Below are 20,842 nucleotides of genomic sequence, written 5' to 3'. Positions count from 1 at the left end.
CTGCGCCTTTACTTTTCGTTTGGACGCTGGTTGAATCGACCTGTTTAAGAAAGGGCACCGAGGCGGGAAGATGATGGCTCCGGACCCGCTGAAATCAGCCATGACCAACCTGCGAGCGGAGGACACGTCGCTCGCGCTGCCCTCCGACGACAAGCTGCGCTCGGGACAGCAGCGCGTGCTGGAGCAGGTGCACACCATCAAGAGGGGCAAGTCCAAACAAGTGAAGAACAACGGCACCCTGTCTCCTTCACCCACGAGTAAGTAAAACGCCTTTTAAAATCTATCAGTGTCATCAACAACAATGCAAGGAACGACACACTGTCTCCTTCACCCACAAGTGTGAGAAAGATGGCTTCAAACCACCTCATAATGCGACCTATAATAACCGTAAACAGCAGATACGTTATTATTATTTACCATGGACACAGGTGTTGTCTTTCAGGCATCATAACATGGTACTTTTACACTTCTTAACTGGTAACAGAGCTTTTTAATGCGTCCAGGTAAGCGTGCGTCACACAGTTTCCCCAAAGGTAACAGCTGTAACGCTCAGACAGACCGAGCCTTTCCCATGATGCGTTTCTTGGTCAAATAAAGTACGGAAACACAGACTGCTCCAATATGATTCCCTTGCTGAAAAGGGGGGAATAAACATTTCAGCCGCTTTCAGTCTGTAGTGTGAGAGAATGGTGACTGGAGGGAGAATAACAAAGTGACTGGTGGTGAGTTATGGTGATAGCTTTTTAAAGGTGTTCAGAGGTATGTTAACCAGTAATAGGCAGGGCTTGGAGGGTTACTTTAAAAGGTATTCCGATACAATTACGACTCACCTGTCAAAAATGTAGTCAGTATTGTAATGCAATTATCACATCATTAAAGGATCTTGATTACTTTCCATTACTTTTGGATTACCTCAATATAAAAGATGGTTAAATTGTTTAGTCTAATATGGTGTTTTTAGGGCTACAACTAACTATTATTTTCATCATGTAGGAATCGATCGATTTTCTCAATTAATTGATTAGTTGTTTGGTCCTTAAAATGTCAGAAAATGGTGAAACTGTCTCATTTAAGAAGCTGAAATCAGAGTTTTTATTTTATTTATTTATTTTAAATGACTAAATAATATTGATCGATTATTAATCCTGTCACTGTCTTGTGTCAGTTGAAAAAGAGGTCCAAAAATGTTTGGACTAATTTTCCAAGTCGTTCCTGTAATGGCTATTTTCATTATCAATCAATCTGTTGACCATAAATCAATTAGTTGTTTGGTCCATAAAATGTCAGAAATGGTGAAAAATGTTGATCAGAATCCAAGATGACGTCCTCAACTGTCTTGTTTTGTCCACAACTCAAAAATATTCAGTTTATTGTCAGAGGGGAGCAAAGAAAAGTTAAAGTGACCCAAAATTATTAATCGATTATCAAAATAGATGCAGTTTAATTTCTAATAGTCATTTAAAAACAGCGTATCGTTACAGTTCAAAGAGTTTTATGTTCGTTGTTAGGATTATTATTAGTTTGTCCAGCTGTTCCTGTCTTTGTTGTGGACAGTTTATTGATTGATTGATTTAAAGACAGAAAATGGCAAAATTTCCACCTAATGAAAACATTTTTTCACTAGAGGCCTGTGTGTACACTGTGCATGGTATTATATTGATCTTTATTTTGAAATTGTAATCCTGCTAATAATACGTTTTACTAACTGCAACTGTAATCTAATTATGTAATCTTTTATCTGTAACTGTTTTTGTATCCAGATTACATAATCTTCTAACGTGTAATTGATTACTCCCCAAGCCTGGTAAGAGATAATGCCAAAATAGGCTTGATAGACTCAAAAATAGACTTTTGTCTGTATTAAATGTGATCGTTGGTTGCTGTGATTTTGTCCCAGAGTTGTTGAGTGTTTTGTCTCTCTGTTAAGTTAGGAATGTAGCCCATGGGCTAACCAAAGCCCACACACATTTAGAAAATTACATTTTAGTCTTTCAAAACAGCTCTGGTATTTGGTGTTACTGCAAGAGGCTTTACAAAGATCCTTCAACAGTGAGAAACAAAATATTTTTATCTCATGTAATGTGTGCAGGTCTTCTTGTTGAGGTGAGATCCTTCTGAAATGGAAACAGAGGGATATATCAGTTGAATTTTTTGGTCATCTGTGAAGAGTATCTAGGCTATATGCTACTTTTTATTGTTTCACTGTCACTTTCAAGCTTCAAGTGATTGTGAAATTTGTAGTGTGCATGATAAGGACGAGTCTAAATTGGTCTAAAGTTTAAAGTTAAAGTTGGCCTTCATCAAATGATTGTCATTTGTAGTACAGAAGACTATAGCTCATGTGAACGGCATACAGCCAAACCAGGTAGCATTGATTCCAGAAAAAAAAACTTAAAACTTGTGCCTGAAGAATAAATGCTTTATTATCTCTGGTATGCATACCAAAGAGCTTCAAAATTAACTATTTACAGTGAAAATTGAAATTGGTTTGCCCCTTTAAGTCTTTATTTTTCATGCTGTCTTTATTTAAGAGAAATTCAGTGCTATAAAAAGAAAAGAAAGTCTCTAAAAGTAAACCCTCAGCACTTTGCTCAGGGTGAAACATGTCTACAGAACACATAACAGTAGACAAACACTGAATAATAAGAAATATGACCACAAGGTTAGGATGTCACACAGCCCTTAGGCTATCAGGCTGCTTAATTTAATATTGGGGCCAGTAATAGATTTAATATAATAGAATAGATTTGTCAGTGTTCATGAGTTACAAGACCAAGACCAGTTCTGGTCAGTCTTGCTTAAAGGGGCAGTTCAACCAAATTACAAAAAGGCACACACAGGTATATTCTCTCTTGGTATCAAGCCATGCAGATTACTTTGTTTTTTATGTTCTGAGGTTTTTGGATTTGGATTGGATTCTGGATTTTTGCTTGTGGTGTTCACCCAGTTAAAGATAGAGGAAGAAAATATTGCTCAACTAAGTCTACAGGAAGAGATTGCTCATCCAGAGAAGAGTTTGTTCATTCAAATCAATCAAACTGCTCTAAATGTTTCTATGTTCAGCACAAGGGATGCGGTACAACTGAAACTGCTTTCTTCTGCAAAAATCAGCTCTATTAAAACAGTCCACAGTGAGGTCTGTGACTTAGACATATTATTTCCTCCATTTAGGCAACAGATATAACAAAACCTAAAACCACATGCAATTAAAACAATAGTACGAGAAGTAGGCTAAGAGAGGAAACACGTATTTTGTGGTTTTGGTGAACTGACCCTTTAAAGCCACTGAGATAGTCCTTTTGTTACTTTGGGAGAATTCTTCCTTTCTTACATAGACATCACATACGTTAGCACTGATGATTATGATTATGCCGTTGTTTTGATATAATCATAATCTCATAATTGTGAAATCACAGACTTATAGTTGGCACAATATGTCAGTGAGTCTCATGTTCCCATTAATCATCCACCAGGGCAGACAGACTAAGGTGATTAAAATGTTGGCTAAGTGTAAAGTTTGACTAACAGAAAACCTACCAAACCCGTGACCTCTGCTGGCCTCACCAGAAAAAAAATCACTACCATCTAGTGGACTATGCTAAAGTAATGTAATATGATGTTTTTGAAACCTGAAACCCACATAAAGAGTTCTCATCAGTACCTTCATGCTGTTCTACCAGTATGTTTTATGCCTTTTCGTCCAAGTCATTATCACCTTGACAACATCAATCTGTATTGGTGTGTTCCAGATTCCTTTGTTCTTTGTCATACTGCCCCTACTAACATCATGTGGGTTAAAAACAAAATCATACCTGGATTTGTTCCATCTGTTCTACCTGTCTTGCATTCTTCTTCTCTCTGTGTCTATTTCAGTTCTTCTCTCGTCTGCTCATTTTTCAGGCCTGTCTCCCCAGTCTTCAACAACATATGAGTTTGGAACATTCAAGTTTTCTCCAACCAAGGCAAATGGCACCCTCAACCGCGTCAGCTCCTCTATGTCGTCAGGCTACACCAAGACGGTAATTGTTTCTCTCATGTAAACAGTTGCACAGACAATCAGAGGACAAACTCTTTTCCCTTTCACAGACTTGGCATTGAAGGACCAATTACTTAACAGTACATTACAGTGAAGGTAACAAAATCTACCTCTAAAGCTCATTAACATGTTATATCTTGTTTGTTAAATTCATACAAATATCGAAGTGTCAAAATGACAAGTTGTGGTTTTACGAGGAGTTCTGTGTGGGTCTGTTTTGTGGCCGGGTGCACTGACATTAAGCAACAAGGAAGACTCCAAGAAATATTCTGACGCAAACCAGAGGAGCTGGTAGGCAGATCAGAGCCAGGCTAGCTGTTTCCCTTTGTTTCAAGTCTTTAAGATAAGCTAAGCTAACTGCCTACTGGCTCCAACTTCATATTGAATGGACATACACTCACCTGATTTTTTTTTCCACACATGCAAAATTCGCTTGTTAACACACCCATGTGGTGTTTTTCATGTCAGATTCAGTTAGATCGTTAGATCATTTCTTGGCTTTGAAACTGCATTGAGCAAAAGCAGTTTCAATAAATGGATTCAGTCAGGCTGAGTATATGATGCCATGAACGTAGGGAACCAATCCTGTTTATTTAGGGGGTTACACTATAAATATCATTAGCATCAATGTCCAGCCCACAGGAGAAGCCAAATGTAATTGGTTATTGATTAGCTAGCAAAACAAAGGACAACCCAGGTGCAGGTACTTAAGATTAAGGGTGGAGGTGTGGTTATGTTACTTCTTAGAGAGCATTTTATATTGTTTAAAACATGACTGGAGGTGGACTTCAATGTTTCGAAACTTGACAGTCAGAGGTTTGGTTTCTGATGATGTAATTATAACCAATAACAGAATCACAGAGGGCATTGATAGGTATGACAGTCTTTTAACCTGGTAATTTATATCATTGTTTTATTAAATATACCATACATGGCTTTGCTGTGTAGTCGCCAGTTTTTCATTTCTGTGGTCACATTGATTGGTCTGATGCCCAGGGTTGCCAGGTCTGTGTTTTGTCCTTTAAATTAGGCTACTTTTTAAGTGTTGTTGTGGGGTGAATTTATTTGTGGTTGGTTGCACCTATTTAGCATTCAAATTACATTAATAATATCTATAAATACACATCCATATTTGAAATGAAATAATTTATTTCTACCCATATCCTACCAAACTGACTCCAGATCAGCAAGTACACATACAGACCTGGCACACATAAACACAAAAACGCGATGTGACTATGCTCTCCACCTGTCAGTGCTGGTTTATTGGCCGTTGGTCTGGTTTTGGACTGGTTTTGATCTGCTATTGGTTTGGTTTTATCACACAAACCTGGCAACGCTGCTGATGCCCTACCACACAGCAAAAACCATGCACCAGTTAGATGATTGTATTTGTACGTTGTCACCTTTTAATTTAATCACCTTTAGTTATATTTAAAGGAATGCTCTGTGTGTGTGTGTGTGTGTGTGTGTGTGTGTGTGTGTGTGTGTGTGTGTGTGTGTGTGTGTGTGTGTGTAACATGATAGTTAGTATAATCAACTGTTAATAGAACATACTTCTGTATGTGGCAGCCAGGCCTGTGTGATTTCTTTATTTTAGATATGGACAAATGTTCTTTTTGGATGTCTTGATAATTGTGGTGTCACTCAGAGTCAGGATGAGTTCAACACATTCACAATCCTGCACTAATCCAGATTCCACAGAGGAGTAATGTTGACTTCATCAGTGTGGTTTTCAGTGTTTGTATGTGCATGTGTGTGCGTGTAGGTTGGCGTGACCTGACCCACTGGCAGTGCATTGAGGCATGTTTAGGGAGTGTGTTGATGTGTTATTGCTGATGAAGGCTCATAATCATAACATCATGAAATACATCTCTGTCACATCGTGTTTTTGTGGCTGAGATGACTGTCACCTTAACTAAATTACACAAGCATGTTGCCTTGCAGAGCTACAATAGTTTCAGTTCCACTGTTTTGTTTTACGCGTCACTCAGTAAAGCATGTTTTGGCACTGCTGTATTGAATGAAAACATTAACTGTAGACACATCATTATGTAAGTGAGAACACAAAGAACATCAGCAACCCAAAACTACTGATAAATTGATACTTGACAGAGCTTTATTGTTAAAAAAAAAAGAAGAAAGCTTAAAGGTGCAGTATATAGCAATTGCACATGGAAAAACAAGCACTGCAGTTCAAATAGCCATAAACGGCATATTATTCTATTTAATATAAGCCACAGCACTTGAAATATAAACCAAAAGTGAGAAACACAAATCAAACAGCAGAAGATCCAGTCATATTTTTCAGTGTTGCAGTTTTGGATTGCTGACATTACTGAATACTTAATCATGCATTAGTTTGTTTCTTTATCTTGACCAAAAAACAGGTCCATGCTTGATGTCTAGATGGTTATTTTTACTGTAGTTAAGGCTGTTATGTGTTTTAGTGTTCCTCCTTCCTATTGCATCACCATCACTCCAGTAATCAGTGTTGAATTTGATTACACTGGTGATGGTGGCATTGCACAGTTCAATATTTCTTATTTAATTTGTGACAGAAAAGAATCTTTCTGTTTTCCCGTGCTGCTTGTATTTGCTCTTCTGAATTTGAGTCCGTCTCTTCTGTCCAGTCTCTGATATAAGGAAGGCCCCGGACAATGGCTCAGTCAGGCTATACTGAAATGGAGGGAGCTTGCAGAGAGCAAATATGCTGTCAGTTCTTATCACATGTGTTGTTGACAGAGCTCTACTCCATCATGCTTTTGCTGTTAAGTAGTTGGTAACTGAGCAACCAGTCCGGTTTAAACAAGAAAGAGAGTCGTTACACAGCGTGTACTCTGTTTGTGTGTGTGTAGAGCCACATGCTTCCCCATTAGCTAGTATTTCTTCCTGATTCATCGCCGTGTCAGCTGCAGTGATTAATTGTGATAAAGTTGTTACAAGTTCTTAAACTGTGAAGTCTATGATTTTTGGGTGATGATGAAGGGAAAGTTTCTTTCATTATCTCAGGGGTGCATATTTCCCTCCTCACTAATATTCGTTGTGTTCAACTTGCTGTCTGGAATTTTCTTCTTCCGTCATTTTTCAAATAAGCCAATAGGACACAAAGGTTTAATGTGAGAATGACTAATCATTAAAGCATGAGCAAGACATGTTCTGTCATTTTGCTCAGGCTATGACAAGTTTCTTTCTTGGTTACTTTGTGGCAAAGCTTGAATGGTGTGCATTGTGCACACCAACACACAGACAAAGCCAAAAAGCCAAATAGTCCAAATAAAATGGGTACATAAACAAAATGTAATTACTTGAGATTAAGCAGTTTCATTGCATCAGGGTTGTGAAGACAGGTTTAACGGGTGCTGTTTCTGACTTGCACACACAAAGATCCTCTGTGAGAAACTGCTCAACTGCTGATGTTGAGTTGAGCAGTTTCCAGTGACAGATATTATGTTACTTTGGTTTGTGTGATCGGTTTCATTCTGGTAATAACCTGAAGAAAAGGAGAAGAAGAAGAGGTATGCAAGCTTTGTGTCAGGTCAAATTCCTCTGACTTGGTTTACAGGGGATTTCTTTGACAACTGTTCTTGTGGAAACTTGGTTGCCTGCTGTCTTTTTTCTTGGCCTGGATTGTTGCCACAGAAAAGCCTTAAAGGGACAGTTTGGACGTTTTGAAGGGGGTTAATGACCTACATTGTATTGCCTACAGTAGATGGTGGTTGACAGGAGTAGCAGCAGGATGATTTTCCACTATAAAAGACTGTCACATGGCTAAGTTAAGTGGTGAAAATATTCTAAATATCTGGTACACTTAAACTTCAAATGGTACTCCTGCTGCTTCTCCAAACTGGAGGTGTGCCAACCGGCATCTGCCTAATACATTGACTGTGGATAAGCACCTCACACAACCCCACTTCAAAAAATCTAAACTATTCCTTTAAGGTGATTTAGCTGATAATGGTGTTCCTGTTAGGTTTTCTCTTTTTGTCACTTTTCCACAACTTGTTAGTATGGACCTCTTATAATGTGCCGTGTGTCTATTTTTCAATCTAATTTGAATATAATAATGCACAGATGCTGTTTTTTTTATGTGAGTAAACTTCCTGATCCATTTGTCCTTTCTTTATAGTATAATTCTCAGAGGAGTCGCACTATTGCCGGTAGAACCACGGGAGCAAGACATTTCAGCTCATCAGGCACATGGGAACAGCAAGTCAATGCTTCCACCTGGCCCAAGAGTCCCAGCGGGCTGAAACCCAGTCGCAGTGACCCTGCCTTGGCTCCTCCATTTTCCGTTGCGCCTGCACCTGTTATGGTGATTAGTTATTTTCTTATGAAATTGACTGTCACTAAAATACCTAAACATTTTTATGCGTTTTTGTTTGTTTGAAGAATCCTTCAAACAAATAACAGAAAAAACTACAAGTACTCCACATTACACGGTACAACTATAAGCACTATCAATTTCTCTTTGTGTAGAGAGCCAAAGGGCAGACTGTCCAAAGCCAGCAGATTCGACAAAACAGACTCAGCGTTCATTCTATGACCAACGGCTCTCAGATGACCAGCAGCCAGACACGCTTCATGCGGCCGCCCTCTGCCATCTCTCAGACTGACGGCAGGATGGGAACCATCAAAATAGCCAACGTCCAAGAGCAGCAATCAGCGTGAGTTCACCTGGCTTTCATTTACAGGCTGTTAGAAGAGGTTGACATGGGTAACACTATACTTGTATGTAGTGGGCTACAACTTATAGGCACATTTATATAGTCCAGTATTTTATATGCTGATCACATCACAGTCTTATGGTAAAGGTTTGTCTATACAGTTAATTTTGTTGGCAGTCATCTTTTGAATGCAGTCCCAGGTATAATGTGAGAAAAGGACCAGTAGCCTTTAGCCTGCAATGCTCAGATTAATTCACAAATGTGACTTAGTCTGGGATCTGCCTGTTCTTCTTTGATTTCCTTGGTGTGCTGAGCAAAATGCATCTGGATGCAAACAAAACATTTGACGTAACTCTCTCTCACTCTCAAATGACTGTGCATAGTTGTTGTAGACTTGTGATATGCTACTCTTACCTGAGTTACTTTTCACAGATTTTTGGCCCCAAACTGTAGTTGCAAGCATGCTGGCTCTGACTAATTTAGCCTGGCTTGTAGCCAGTAGCTAGCCTTTATCAGTCTGATTTAATGAAGAATGGTAGCGAGACACTGTTGCGGTGTTCGTAAACACCATAACATCATAACAAACCTAACTGCATCCTGAGCATCCACAGTCACAGCACTAGAGGAAATGCTCTTCTGCTGTCATGCAGAAAAGAGCCAAACTGAATGTAGCACTGAGCATCACATGCAATTTAGGGTTGTGCTAGGCCAGTTTAAAGCATCAAATAAATGGTGGCTGGGTGACAAACTTTATCAAATTACACCTAAACACTAAGTACAGTACACAAAGATGTGTTATTGAAAAAATTAAGGGCAAGAAATAAACAATGCAGGTACAGAGGTTACAATCATGGTATCAAACCTGGCCCATATTAAATGATTGTAATTGGCCTGACCAGCTCCAGGATGGATCAAAATCTCTCTTAACAGGAGGGTGGCCAGATGAATCTGTCAGAGCAAAGGAAACATGAGCTTGCAGATTCATCTGCTACATTTATTTTTCAAATACATAATTGGCATATATCCACAAGCAGATAAAGGCATAAACCTGCAGATACATACACAAGACTTATGTCCATGTTATGTCCATGCTGTTTATTGAACTGATCTGACTGATTCATTATCTAATTTCCGACCCTCTCCTACATTCCTGTGCCTGTCACTGCAGTGTGAACAGTGTGACGACGGTGTCAGACATGACCCTGAAGGAGGCTGTAGAGTACCTGTCTTACTCTGAAGAGATCTACCAGCAGCGTGGAGCCACCTTCATCCAACACACCACTTTCAAAGACGAGCGCACCAAACAGGAGGTCCGAGCAAACACTCCTGGCACACTAATATACTGTAAACGCTTGTTCAGACACACCCTCCAAACATGCAGCGTTATTTACTTTCACATCACATTTGTGTGAGGATTGTCTTATAGGGTTGATACAATAGTTGGAGCACTCAGTGAAGACCTGTGTGTAACCTGCCTTGAGGGAAAGGGAGGAGAAAGTATTTATCATCAGACTTGGCTGCTAGTTCTTTTTGAAACTTGTAGTGGAGTCATGTCATTGCCACGCCTTTAAGTCTTCAGTACCTGTTCCCTCCACATTTCTGTATCTCAGGTTTACCAAATGGGGGGTATCGCCGCTCTGGTTACCCTGCTGCGGAGCCCCAACCCCGGGGTCAGCCAGGCTGCTGCTGGAGCTCTGAGGAACCTGGTGTTCAAGCACCACGACAACAAGCTGGAGGTTCAGCACTGTGGTGGTATAGCCAAAGCCCTACAGCTACTGAAGGAGACAGATTCTACTGAAACCCAGAAACAAATCACTGGTAGGATATTTTTATTGGGACAGGACCTCAAAATACTCCGAAGCGTGTCTTATTCCTCAACCTTAAGCTCATAACTTTTCTTCTCTTACGATATGAAGGCCTGTTGTGGAACCTGTCCTCCGCCGATGAGCTGAAGGAAGAACTTATAACTACAGCACTGCCTGCCCTGACTGAGAACGTGGTGGTGCCGTTCACCTGCTGGTCAGACAACACCAACAACAACATACACCCTGATGTCTTCTACAGTGCCACAGGCTGCCTGCGGTGAGAACATTTCATTAAGATCAACAGGCCTCCTAATTACTTTTGTTTGTAAAGTGTTAACCTTCTCAGGACTATTACTATGGCTGGTCTATAGTGAGTTCAGCATGTTCAGTTTGATACCTAAACCACTGCGTTATGATCACAGAAGGCAAACCACCCACAACACGACTGTCTTGTGCGTTAGCTTTGAGCCCTCTCCTAGAATGCATTGCACTGTTTCTGGTTCGTCCAAAATGCACTCCAGCAATCGCATCACTGCATGTGAAGTAAGCGGGAACAAAGAAATCCAGTGGAAACAAGAGGGAGCAGATGGAAATTATTTTTGGTTTAAATGCATATGTAGTTAATATCAGATTAGTCATGGTGACAATTTTAGCTGGTCAGAAAAGTTATCGGGATATATCCCCACCATCTCTACTATAAATAACGTCCATGTATAGGAGCCATTGGCAGTTACTCTTTTGTTATCCCAACCTACATGTTTCACTCATGGATTATATATTTTATTAGTTAGAAGCAGTTTTCAGTTGACATTATCCTGTTTTACTCGATTTGCATCTTAATTTATCCATAGATAATATAGATAGATAACAGTATCATCATTAATATAAATTGGCTATTACCATTAGTGTCATGCCTGTTGGCAGTGCAGGCCTTTGCAGTGCCTGATGGCGTGATATCTGATGTCCGTCTGTGTGATGGAGACTTCTCCTTGACCTGCTCCTCCCATTGCAGTCATCTGTCACCTTGCTGTGGCAAGATGGGCAGGATGCATGGCCTTATATGGTATTTTCAGTTTGTTAATTACGCCTTAGTTACAAATCTCATGAACTTGTGCTAAAATACACACAGGTGGCATCATGCTGACGCAGCTCATTTACACAGTTAAACTTAGGAGTGGTTGCTGAATCAGACGTGGCACGTTCACCACCCACCATATGAAAAGAAAAATAAAGTTAAGAAAAAGTATGAAAATGTTCTTCCATGAAGACCCTTGTCTCTGTTTCTTCAACTGTTTGAATTTCATGCTTTCAAGGCAGAGATCAGATAAATGATTTGCACGCTCCACTGATAATTCCCAATACGCTGAATTAAATAAAGCAATGTTTTGATGCCGCAGACATCCTTCAAGGCTTTGTGATGTCAACAATCAGTAGATTCATCAATGAAAAGAGAGGAAAGACATGTAGTAGTGGGAATCAGGCCCATGGCAGCTGCCAAGGACTCTGGGGTATATACACTACCAACTGAGCCACGAGGGCACCTGGGGCAAAAATATCAAACATTCTCAGGTTCTTCAGTGTAAGGATTCTCTTCTTTTATATCACTGTTAACAGAAGTTATTTGGGTTTTGGACTGTTGGTGAGACAAAACAAGACATGTGAAGGTGACACTCAGGGAAAATGTGATGGACATTTTTCAGTATTTTCTAACATTTTATAGATGAAACACTTCATAAATTATTTTAAAAAATCGAATTAAATGTATGGTACTTATCATTACAATGGGAAGCTCTTTTTTCCAGCGCCCCTAATAGTTCATTCATGTAAATGTGTAGTGCACAATAGGTATTGTTGCAATTACTTAATACTAGCACTGCAAAATCGTTCCTTGTGCACTTTGTGCCTTATCACCACAGTCATGTTTGTTAATAGGGTGTGATGGTGCAACTTGCACAATGGAGCATTCACACTTCTGTGTCTCTTGCTATATTTTACATGTTAGTGTTTCCTCATGGATTTAAGTAAATGATTGAAATGTGTGCAGGAACCTGAGCTGCGCCCAACAGAAGGAGAGGCATGCAATGAGGGAATGCCGCGGCCTCATCGACTCTCTCATGAGTTATGTCCAGTCCTGTGTGGCCGAGGAAAACCCTGATGACAAGGTAAACTGTCTCATCTCAATCAGCAGAACCTTTTCCCATCCACCACTAGTAAACAGAAAAGTTATTTTGAACAAGGGTTGCCCAGACTTTTCCCCTTGAAGGGCCAAAATTGAAACAACAAAAGCAAACACTTAATGTAATGCTAAGATGCAAAATGGCAATAGGTTCCTAAGTTCCCTTAATTGAATGATTATCTGTGCAAAGTGTAAATCTGACATTTTTGCTTCACAGTAAATAAAACAGTGTTTACACACACACATACATATATGTAGATATATAGATATAGAAATAGATATGCAGGCTGGATCTGCAGCTGAGGTTCTGCACATCAAACTCCATCCATAAGTTGGTTGTAATGTTATTTTCAAGTGTGTTAGAGATCATTTCCCTTGTCTTTTTAAGCTCCTCCAGGCCCCTCTACACCATCACCATCATCACTATGAGTAAAATTGATGCTGCCAAGTAGTGTCTAAAACAGTAAATCAATTAATCAACATAAAATTCACAAGTGTGAGGATTTACTGATATATTTTTTTATCTCACTGAAACTGAATCTTAATTCTTTGGACTGTTGGTCACACCATTATGACATATTATGAAATATGACAGGCAGCGTTTAGTACTTATAGATATTTTATAGAAAGATTAATCAGTTCATTAAGGAAGTAACAGTTGATCAAGGGGTGCAAAGAGAAATTGGCTTAAACATTTCACTGGCTTTATAACTAAGGATTATTTGTCAGTTTCTGAGGCTACACGTTATTTTGCTGGCTCAGAGCATTGTTGTGTTTTTTCCATATTGTCCCTTTAACACTGAGGTGTGTATGTGCAAGCAGATGAGAACAGCAGTGGTTGGTTTCATATCTGGTGACGTGTTCTAGTTTACTCACAGTTCCTAAAGAACATGTAAGTTATTCTCACAGAGTGTGTTCAGTCCAGATACTAAATATATCCTTAACCACATGTACACACATATATACAAGTACATACACTTATACACCCACTTGAATGTATGTATGCACGTTGGCATGCTGGTACACACATCCACACTTTTATAATCAGGTAGATACTGCAGGCGGAGTCTGTGCTGTGTGTATATATTTAGCAGACTGAATATCTACCCAGTTATTTGTGGACGTTTTGGGTGTGGACATGTGCTTAATACCATGTCTGTGAAAGTATGAAGTTTACACAAGCTTCTTTTAATGAAGTAGTGGAGGATGACTGGTGCCATTTGATTGTTTGACAGACAGAGGGAAAGTGTATTCTGTGTCAGCTTTGTAAACTATCTTCTTGGAGTGAACTGGAATCCCAGTGGTTATAGAAGAAGGCAGTGCTTTATGCATGTTGGTGCTATAATGGTTTTAGTAATATACACCATGTATGAAACCTTATTACTCATCACCTGCTGTACAGGGAACTACTACAGAAGAGGTTTCGAATATTTTGCCAGGTGTTCATATGTTTGTCTGTGGACAGATTTTGTCCACATTATAATGTTACAACCCTGCGAGATCTTTTTCGCAGGTGTGTAGATGAGCTCAAAATGAAGGCTGGGTAGGCTGAACAGATGAAACATAAGACATATGAAATAGGGCCCAACCAACTTACAGCAACTGGGAAACTTGCAAACAAGAATCTTTACACCAGTTGTAAAATTTTAGGCCAATACCAATGTTTAAAATAACAATTCAGCCGATAGCCAATACCAATGATTTGGGGGGTTTTTTGTGTGTGTTTTTATTTTGTTTTTATTCGCCCCACTATTGTGCCAGGAAAACAAAGAAATATTTATTCTAAAAAAATGTTGCTGTCTTACGTCATACCGGGGTCATGTCCAGTCAGTGGCTTCTTCTCTGAAACAGATGCTCGGTACACTCACTACTATTGTCCAAGTCTGACTGAAAATAACCAACACAATATTTAGTGAGCATAAAAATGATGTGACACAATAGATAAACATGGGAGACTGCCATCGGTAAATGTCATCTTATTTGCAGTCAACAAGCAAATATTGGCCAGTACTGATGTTTAGCTGATAAATCAGTGCATCCCTAATTATCAAATCATTTTTGCTGCAATATCTCTTCAAACACACTCACATATGCGGTATTTTTTGTGTAATGTAGTTAATTTGCTCTCCTCTTCTCTAGTCTGTGGAGAACTGTGCATGCATCCTCCATAACTTGACCTACCAACTGGAGGCCGAGTCCCCAGAATGCTTCAGCAAATTCCAGACTAAGAGAGAGGAAAACCCTGGGAAAAACTCCTCTATCGGCTGCTTCAGCCCCAAGAGCAGCAAAGCTCAAAAGGAGGTGGGCATCAATCACAATCACACACAGCCCTGTTTGTTGGCTAATCCAAGCTAATCCCTCTCCCCTTCTCACCTGTTTCTCATCCTCTATCCTCAGTTTTCATTCGATGTGGTACAGGGAATGTTAGATGACAGCCCCCCATCAGGTGTGAAGTGGTTGTGCCATCCAACAGCCATGCAGACCTACCTGTCGCTGCTGGGCTCGTCCCAGAAGGATGCCACCCTGGAAGCTTCCTGTGGTGCCCTGCAGAACCTCACTGCCAGCAAGGGACCGGTGAGGACAAAGATTATAATTGTTAGGCTTACATTTTCATGGTGTTAATGGGTTATCTCGGATTGATCTAAAAAAGGAGACAAGCCATGGAGCCACAGTTAGAGGGAATAATGACTCATCAGCACAATTCTCAAGAAGAGCTGACTGGTTGTGTGGGAGGGTGGAACTTTTGCCTCCGGGGATTCGGAGGTAATTAGAGAAAGACAAAACTACACCAAGGGAAACTGAAAGGCATGCAAAAGTGGATTTGGTATCATAGTGCAAATGAGAAGGGAGATACAACTAATGTTTTTTTTTTCTCTTTATTGTGTTTGCTTCTCTTCCAGGGGTCCAGTGTCATGAGCCAGATTCTGGTTCAAAAGTTGGGAGCTCTGCCACACATTTCCCCTCTTTTAAAGTCTCCAAACCACAGCCTGCAGAAGACGGCCATGTCCCTGCTGGGCAACATGTCTCGAACCAGCAGTTTGCAGACCTCCATGGGTAAGGAAAAACATGAAATGCTGGTAGTATAGTAGATTGTATTTATATTTTTAACTGGAAATCTACATTTTCTATTCTGTTTTGAAGTTATTTGTATATATGCATACAACAAAACCAGCTTCATGCATCCCCAGTACGCAATTTGAAATGGGTGCCATCCCCCTTTTTATCCTGCCATCCCCCCTCTCCATCCTCTCGTAGCACAGAGTGCAGGGTTAGAGGGGTTTGTTAGTTAAATATATTAGTCAAGTCTGACTCACTCACTGATTCTTTATCTGACCGAGGTCTGTGAGAATTTATTGTTTGCTAGAGTAAATGGCCCCGACCATTGCTCTGAAATATCAGTAGCCTGACTGTTCTGTGTGTACTGATAAATCCATGTAGCTGTTCATGGTGCTGAAGTCACAGACGCACTTGTACTTGTGTGGGGTTTTTGGGGTCTTTTTTGTTAGTTTACTCTTGAAAAAAGAGTTGTTTATGAGCTAGTTCACTAACAACAAAACAAAATGAACAAAATGAACCGGGTCCATCCCCCCTGTTAAAAGTTAACCAATAATTTATTATGCATACCTGAACTCACACAGTAAAAAAAAATTTTATGCTGATGAGGAGTAGAAAGAACATAATGGAACAACTTAAGAACAACTTATAAAAAAATAACAATAATAATAAAAAAAATAATAACAATTTGATTTGTTTTAAATTAGAGTAAAACTACAACTAAATTGATAGACAACAGTTGAACAGTTTACAAATCTCTGTCTGTATAGAAGAAAGGATGATGAGTAAAATGTCTCAAAATGTCTCTCAAGTTCACATGAATAGCCTTTGTTTTTTCCATTAAAGCAAAAAACCCAGTGTTGGTTTGGTTGTGAAATAATAGAAAGTACTTCAGCAATAAACAAAACACACCCTTTCAACCACGAAAGTTGCATATGTTTGACCTGGTGTCCGTTTTGTTGGAATAAAACTGAACATCATGAAACATCACAACTAGTTTTGACAAGAATTTTGTGAGAAACAGCTGCCTGCCAAAACATGGCAGTCTCTGCAGCAGAAGTTGATGTTACCAAACAGTAACTAGTTTTGGAAATGCAGCAGGGTTCTGTTTGTCATGATTCAAAACACCATCCGTCTGTCCTGGGCACAAATACACTGGAACAATTTAGAAGAGCACTTTCTTAAAAAAAAACTAGTTGTTTTCATGGCTGATTGTTGTATGTAGGTTTTGACAGGTAGCTGCTCTGCCCTCCTCTTGGTCCTGTGTATTGGCACTGAATCTTTTAGTGGTTTGCAGTACCGTATCGTACCATAACATACCGGCCTACTTTCACTCCTGGTTATATGTCTCTTTTGCAGGCAGCAGTATTGCAGATACATGAGTATAATGATATTCCACATAAAACTGATGTCCTGTGTGTTTCCTTTGTCTTCTGTGTAGCAAAGCAGATGATGCCTGAGCTTACCAACATCCTCACTAATCCCAGGGAGCTGGGAAACTCTGACGACACTATTGCAACAACTTGCAACACAGTGCGGAGTCTGATGTTGGCGGACCCTGAGGTCAGCAAGAAGGTCATCAGCAGTGAACTGGTGTCATCACTGGCCGACCTCAGCGAGAATGGGTGAGTGTTTTTCTTTATTCATATCCGCGTGAGAGATTCAGTTGTCAAAGCTGTGACAAATTTAAGTGCATTTGTATGACCTGCTGTGTGTATAGCAGTGGCCTTTGTGTTTGAAAGGTTCTGTACAAATAAACTTATCTCGCTTTACCTTAAAGGGTTGTTTTTTTTTCACTTACCTCTAATGTTATTTAGCCAAGCAGATCATTTTAAGATTTATCTGCCCATGTGTTTTGAGATCTGTCTTGAGATTTCTGCCTCAACCCTGATGTAATGGCAATGAAAAGATTTTTTGTCTGTGGTGCACACACCGCTTGAAAAAAGAAATAAATATCAACAGCAACACCTCTTTCCAGATGCAATCTTTTCTGTGATCACACCGAAAGCAGTCTTATCCGTATCATTTGTCTTTATTCATGTCGGGGCACAGTCAGACATGAGTGAATGCAGGTGAGCCTGTTGAGACGGAAGTCATATCTTGTTCTGCTTAATGTGGGCAGTGCAGGAGCCAAGTGTAAGAGGGGTCAACCACACACACTTCTGTTTGTTGATGTTGTGACTTCCCTGAGGTACACCAGAATTGATAGCTTTATTCTAGAGCTGCAATGATTTATCGAATATTAATTGATTATTATTTTAATTGCCAACTGTTTTGATAATTGATTAATTGATTTTAGTCATGTTTTAAGAAAAAAATCAGAAAAATAGAGACTTTCTCTGATTCCAGTTTCTTAGATGTGAATATTTTCTGGCTTCTTTAGTCCTCTATGACAGTAAACTAAATATCTTTGAGTAATGCACAAAACAAGAAATTTGAGGACGTCATCCTGGGCTCAAAAAAATGATCAACATTTTAATCAACATTGAAAATAATCTGACATCATTCGCTCCGTTGTTCACATAGAGCAGAAGTCAGCAGAAGTCAGCCAATACCAGCCAGTGTTCATTGTGTGCATGTGTTAAAGTGCTCTTAGCCTCCAGTCAGCAGGCAACATGGACAAAGTTATGCAGACAGTGGAGGTCATCTTTGCAGCATGCAAGTGCAGACAGGTTGACAAGCGAGATAAGAGAAGAGGGAAGAGAAGATAAATAAAAGATAGATAAAAACCACTTGTTTTCCGAAAGTTAAAAAAAAAACCAAAGTTCTCCCTCTGGTAAATAGCCCCAAATCAGAGAAGAAGCTTCATGACTCTCTGTGTTTATTTCTCCAGAAGCTCCTGCTCTGCCTCCAGCTCTCTCCTCCAAAGCTCCTTGGTGCTCAGCAGCCGTCTGTGGGCAGGCAGTGGCTTTCCCACACAAAACTCTGCAAAGCCCTGCAACACGTGCAGATTTTTTAGCTCAAGTTGAATATTTTCAACTTGGCACAAATTTTGTTTTGTTTGCCTCACATCTATTCATGTATGAATGTGTTTGTAAGTGCAGCACAAAAATTAACTTCGCTTTCACACCATTAATCTGTTCTGGAAATTTCATCTAAAAAAGAATTAAAAATTGCTTTAGTCTCCACTGTATTGATGTGAGAACAGAAATCTCAGGCATGGATATCTCAAAACTCTGATGAATAAAAGCCAAACTCTTTCTACCACTGAGAGTAATCAGAGTTTTTTTTTTATTATTATTATTTAATTTCACTCAGTGTCACTGCAAACAGCATACAATGGTGCCAAAAATAAATGTGGCCCATTTGGTGGCATTCTTCCTCTTTAATGTCAAGTATAAGAAGTTTTTAATGTAGAGTCACCGCTGCAGTTCATTAGTACAGATGATTCCTTCAGTGCCTAAACTGCTTCTTTTCCTTACAGCCCTGTCTTAGTTTTTTCCCCTTATTTTCTGTTCCTGTTCTTCACTAACGACATCTGTCCTTCTGTCCTAGGTCTTTTCCCAAAGGCAGCAAAGCGGCTTCCCTGCTGCTCTACAACTTATGGAATGAGAAGAATTTGCAAGGTGCTGTGAAAAAGGTAAATAAGGCAGAGCTGAAATGCAAAAAAGTGTGACTGAAGACAAACACACTACAAATCTATTGTATCCATTTCTCCAGTTGACATGCACACTCTGCCTTGCATGTGCAGTGGGAGGGCCTCACTGAAATGTGTTTATTATTACCCCTCTGGCTTGTGCAGTCACTTTCCCTTCCCTCCTGCCCCACCCAAGAGTTCAGTGAACACAGAAACAGTCACACTGGAATCCCAACAGACTGGTTTTTAAGGCTCGCTGTCTGTTATGGGATAAGAAGTGCATGTAAAATAGAGGCGAGATGAAGGAAAGGTCAGGACAGTGAGAGTCAGACATGGAGGAGGTGAAGGATAGACAGAAAACATGAGAGATTTTCATGAAATGTGTGTGTAAGTATGTGCAAATGATATGAACAGTAGTAATACATATCAAGTCATAAATCAAGGGGAAAAAGTGACAGTTAAGTTGGCAAAAGAGGGAAAACTCCAGTTTCTACACTGTCATAATTCGCCAGAGGCTCATCTAAATTGATGACACACTATGTTTCCTCACACAATTAGGGCAAGGGTGTGTTGTGTGTGTGTGTGCATGTACTTGAATCAGTGTGACACCCTTAACTGATTTCTTAACGTTTTTATCCACAGCTGGGGCTCAGCAAATCACTTTTTGTAAATGACAACACCACAGCAGTGCACAAGTCGGTGCAAGTTATCGAGTGAGTGTAATGGATAGGTGGAGCGGCGTCACAGAGCCTGAGAGGTATGATCTGCTTCCGAATCTTACTCTGCCTGTATTCAGATTTGAAGGCTCGGTGGCGCCAGAACAAGCTAAATTTGTACCAGAAGGATTAAAACATTTTCTCTTTTCTCTGCCTCTTTTCCTGCATGTGCTCGTGTGTGTGCTTGCAGATGGAAACCAGCGTGTTTAGACACTGCTGTGGCCACACCCTTGGAAGAAGCAGAGTAAAATTACATTCTTCACATGATAACCTTGTTGAAAGAGCCCAGCAAATTAACAGCCAGTTTATGTTGTACATACTTTTAGAGAAAAGAGAGCTTTTAATTTCATGAATAATCGTGCGGTGTTCTATGTATTTAATTTTGATATGTTTCTGTCTGTGTATATAGGTGAGTGAGTGTGTTTTTTGTATGTTAAGGCCCAGTTCCAGTCCTGCACTACACATTCCCACTCAGTGACCGAGTGTAACTGTGTAGAATCACACTCACAGCTGTGAATGGTCACTTAAATAAGGGGGAGCATTTAAACACACCGGTGAGCTTTGGGACACCTTAACCCTTCTATGATAAAATCCAGGAACATTCATCATGATGAATATTGTAATTAAATAAGTACTTAAATGATAATATTATATATAGCTTTGACAAAGATGTGGCAGTGACATGGCACACTCCTTACATTCATGGATAAACAGCACTACAGGCCAGGGGAATATTTTTTTTTTTTTTTTTGATTATGGGATGCAGAGATTTAGAGATATCAGCCAGAGAGATGTCTGTCTTCTCTCCAGA

General features: G+C 39.8%; 1 protein-coding gene across 1 annotated transcript; it reads left to right on the top strand.

The window, feature by feature from the left end:
• The first annotated feature begins 28 nt into the window (after positions 1 to 28).
• Positions 29 to 20,842, top strand: pkp1a (plakophilin 1a). The gene is made up of 14 exons (XM_084721125.1): positions 29 to 257; positions 3,901 to 4,019; positions 8,166 to 8,351; positions 8,516 to 8,703; positions 9,872 to 10,013; positions 10,314 to 10,521; positions 10,620 to 10,785; positions 12,553 to 12,670; positions 14,824 to 14,985; positions 15,082 to 15,258; positions 15,585 to 15,738; positions 17,180 to 17,363; positions 19,234 to 19,318; positions 19,958 to 20,842. Exons 1-14 carry the CDS (start codon positions 71 to 73, stop codon positions 20,030 to 20,032), a joined length of 2,151 nt encoding a protein of 716 aa, XP_084577251.1. The 5' UTR covers positions 29 to 70; the 3' UTR covers positions 20,033 to 20,842.

This window comes from Lutjanus erythropterus, chromosome 6 (assembly GCF_056507025.1).
Source record: "Lutjanus erythropterus isolate fLutEry1 chromosome 6, fLutEry1.hap2, whole genome shotgun sequence".
In the NCBI taxonomy this organism is placed as follows: domain Eukaryota; kingdom Metazoa; phylum Chordata; class Actinopteri; order Lutjaniformes; family Lutjanidae; genus Lutjanus; species Lutjanus erythropterus.
Note: the sequence above shows the minus strand (reverse complement) of the source record. Positions and strands in the feature narration are given on the sequence as shown.